At 45.8% G+C, this 2,659-nt stretch overlaps 1 protein-coding gene across 1 annotated transcript; it reads left to right on the top strand.

Moving 5' to 3' along the window:
* The first annotated feature begins 52 nt into the window (after positions 1–52).
* Positions 53–2,631, top strand: ARL13A (ADP-ribosylation factor-like 13A). The gene is made up of 3 exons (XM_010850945.1): positions 53–718; positions 1,577–1,682; positions 2,183–2,631. Exons 1-3 carry the CDS (start codon positions 483–485, stop codon positions 2,417–2,419), a joined length of 579 nt encoding a protein of 192 aa, XP_010849247.1. The 5' UTR covers positions 53–482; the 3' UTR covers positions 2,420–2,631.
* The last annotated feature ends 28 nt before the right edge of the window (positions 2,632–2,659 follow it).

Here is a 2,659-nt window from a genome sequence, read left to right as displayed (position 1 = left end):
CTAGAAGAAACAAGATCTGAATTGACCTTTTAAAAACAAAATAGGTTTTAACCAAGCAGAGTAGTGGGAAAGTGTTCTAACCAGTAGGACTAGTATCTTGTGAAGGCCCGGGGCAAGGGAGAGCCTGACATGCATGTGGAATGGGGGACAGGGAGGCACACGAGTCAAGAAGCAGAGGGAGGAAGAGGCTGGGTACCAGAGACCCTGGATACCAGTCAGGGAAGAAATGGATCTGGCAGGTTAGGAGGTAAAAGAGTTTGTATTCTGTCTTCAGAGCAACAGGCACTCAAGGAAGGTTACTGAGCCAGGATAGGGTAGTGTGGGCAAAGTGCTAGTTTAGGAAGATGAATCAGCATGAGCAGGATGCCAGGACACCTCCATAGGATTTCTGAGGGCAGGCTGTAATCAAGGTCCAGATAATCATTTAACAAATTATTTCATCCTCTCTTCCCCTATGCATAGAACTCCCTAGTAGGAGTAGGATGGACAGTTGTTCAAGCTCTGAACCAACCACACTCCTGGTGGATAATTATGAAGTTTCCATCTATGACCTAAAAGGAGACATGCAGGGCCGCAAAATCTGGCCAAACTACTATGCTCAGGCACATGGGCTTGTCTTTGTCCTCGATTCCAGTGACTTGGAGCGCATGCAGGAAGTGAAGGTCATCTTACCCAACATGCTGTCTGATGAAAGAGTGGCTGGGAAACCCATCCTACTGTAAGACTCTACCTTTGTGTCCAATTTCCCCTTCCATTCTGAGCCTTTAGAAGAGAAGTAGACAGAGGAAGGGCTAGGTGGTCCCTCTATCACATCCAATTAGACCGCCTCTCCTCTTTGGCTGAGGGGTAGTGGACCAGTCCTCTATGGGCTGTTTTCAAGAGCCACTTTCTACCAGACACTGCCATGGGGGAACCTATTATCTAATTGTGCAAAGGTAATTTTGAAGGCAGTCATCAAAGGGAAATGCACACACCCTCCTCACTCATTTGTCAACTCTTCCTGAAGACTGCCTCCCTACATTTGCTTCTCTTTTCTGGCTTCAGTCTCTGACCCTGAGATGAAGGCAGAAAACTCCTGTGTTGTATATTCAATGCCAGTGGCCTGCTCCCTTGGCAGAGTGCCCGAGACTTATGCCACTACCTCTTATTCCAGGGTGATATTTCAGGTGGCCTGTCAATCCTCCCCATGCCCTTTTAGCCTTTTTTATTCCTTGTTAGCACCCCCAGCTCAAGCATGAACAGAGTTTAGGGGAGGGTGTAAAAGCTCCAAATTTGTTCCTATCCCAGTTAGAAATTCTAATTAAAGTTTGATGGTGTAGTGTAGAAGTCAGAAATGAGGCTTGGGGATTATTTCAGATTCAAATTATTTGTGCTATTCTTTCCTCCATTGAGAGCTGGCTAGAAAAATGTCTGGATCACCTTACTGGGTATGGCTTAAAAGCTAGTCCCTGGATATGGAGCAACTGTACCAGAATTGGATATCCCCCTCTTTCCTTTTTTTTCTTGCCCTTGGTCTCTATCTCAGTTTCACTCATCCTCTCTTCTTCCCTAAAAATCTTCCAATGCCTGGTTTTAGCCTGGCCAACAAGCAGGATAAGATGGATGCCCTGCCACCTGGTGATATCATTGAATATCTGCTGCTGGAGAGACTAATGAATGAGAACAAGTCTCCGTGCCGAGTGGTAAGTGTCCTGCCCTCCCTTCCCTTGTCCTCTCAACCAAGGCTGATGCCTTCCACAGCCCATAATCAGTCTCCTATGCCAGATCTCAGGCAAAGCCTCTCCCTGACACAAGTATGGTAATAATTTCTGACTCAACTGTGATAATAAGTACCACTCACTCACAGCACTTTTGCATCTGTTTTCTCATTAGGCCTGTAAAACAGCTCTTTAAAGCTGGAAGTTTCAGTAGTCTCATTTTATGGTTAAGAAAGCCAAGGCTCAGAGACCCTGTGTGCCTTGTCCAAGGTTATACATCCAAGACGTGACACTTGATTAAAGGACCTAGCTTTTGTACCTTTCATTTACCTTCTCAGGAGTAAATGTTGAGTATCTCTTAGGAAGTCTTAAGAGCCTCTCTAGGTACAGCAGAGCTTCTGTGTACCTGTGTGCTGAGGGTGATTGAGACTATGGGCCCCAGAGGTCCCAAGCTCCTGGGCTGGAGTCTTCTCTTTTTGTCACAGGAACCTTGTTCAGTTGTCAAAGAACTCCAAAGGCGCCGTCAACCTATAATTGATGGCCTGCACTGGCTGTTATCTGCCATTGGGGAGAAATATGAAGAGCTGTGTACTCGCCAACAGCCACTGCCACCAACCATTGCAGCCTCCAGTAGCACTAGAGGATTTGAGGAAAGATCCCCAGCAGACAGGTACCGAGCTGCCTCTGTTAGGTGTACTGATAAGAATAGATGCGGGAGTTAATCTTCAATATAAGCAGGGAGTTCTGGGAGGAGCATGAATTCTGTGAGGTGCTGAGCAAGTCTCTCAAGATCAGTTGGCCCAAATGGGGTGAAGGCAGTGACCACAAACATCCCAACACTGTTAGGTACATCCTCCCCTAGGCACAATTTGAGTGGGATGAGTTAAATCATCAGTAATAGAGTTTCTTCAAAACAGGGTTTCTTTTTTTTTTTTGGACTGTATATATTTTATTTTTTTTAA

Source organism: Bison bison, unplaced genomic scaffold, assembly GCF_000754665.1.
Source record: "Bison bison bison isolate TAMUID 2011002044 unplaced genomic scaffold, Bison_UMD1.0 scf7180017851540, whole genome shotgun sequence".
NCBI lineage: Eukaryota > Metazoa > Chordata > Mammalia > Artiodactyla > Bovidae > Bison > Bison bison.
Note: the sequence above shows the minus strand (reverse complement) of the source record. Positions and strands in the feature narration are given on the sequence as shown.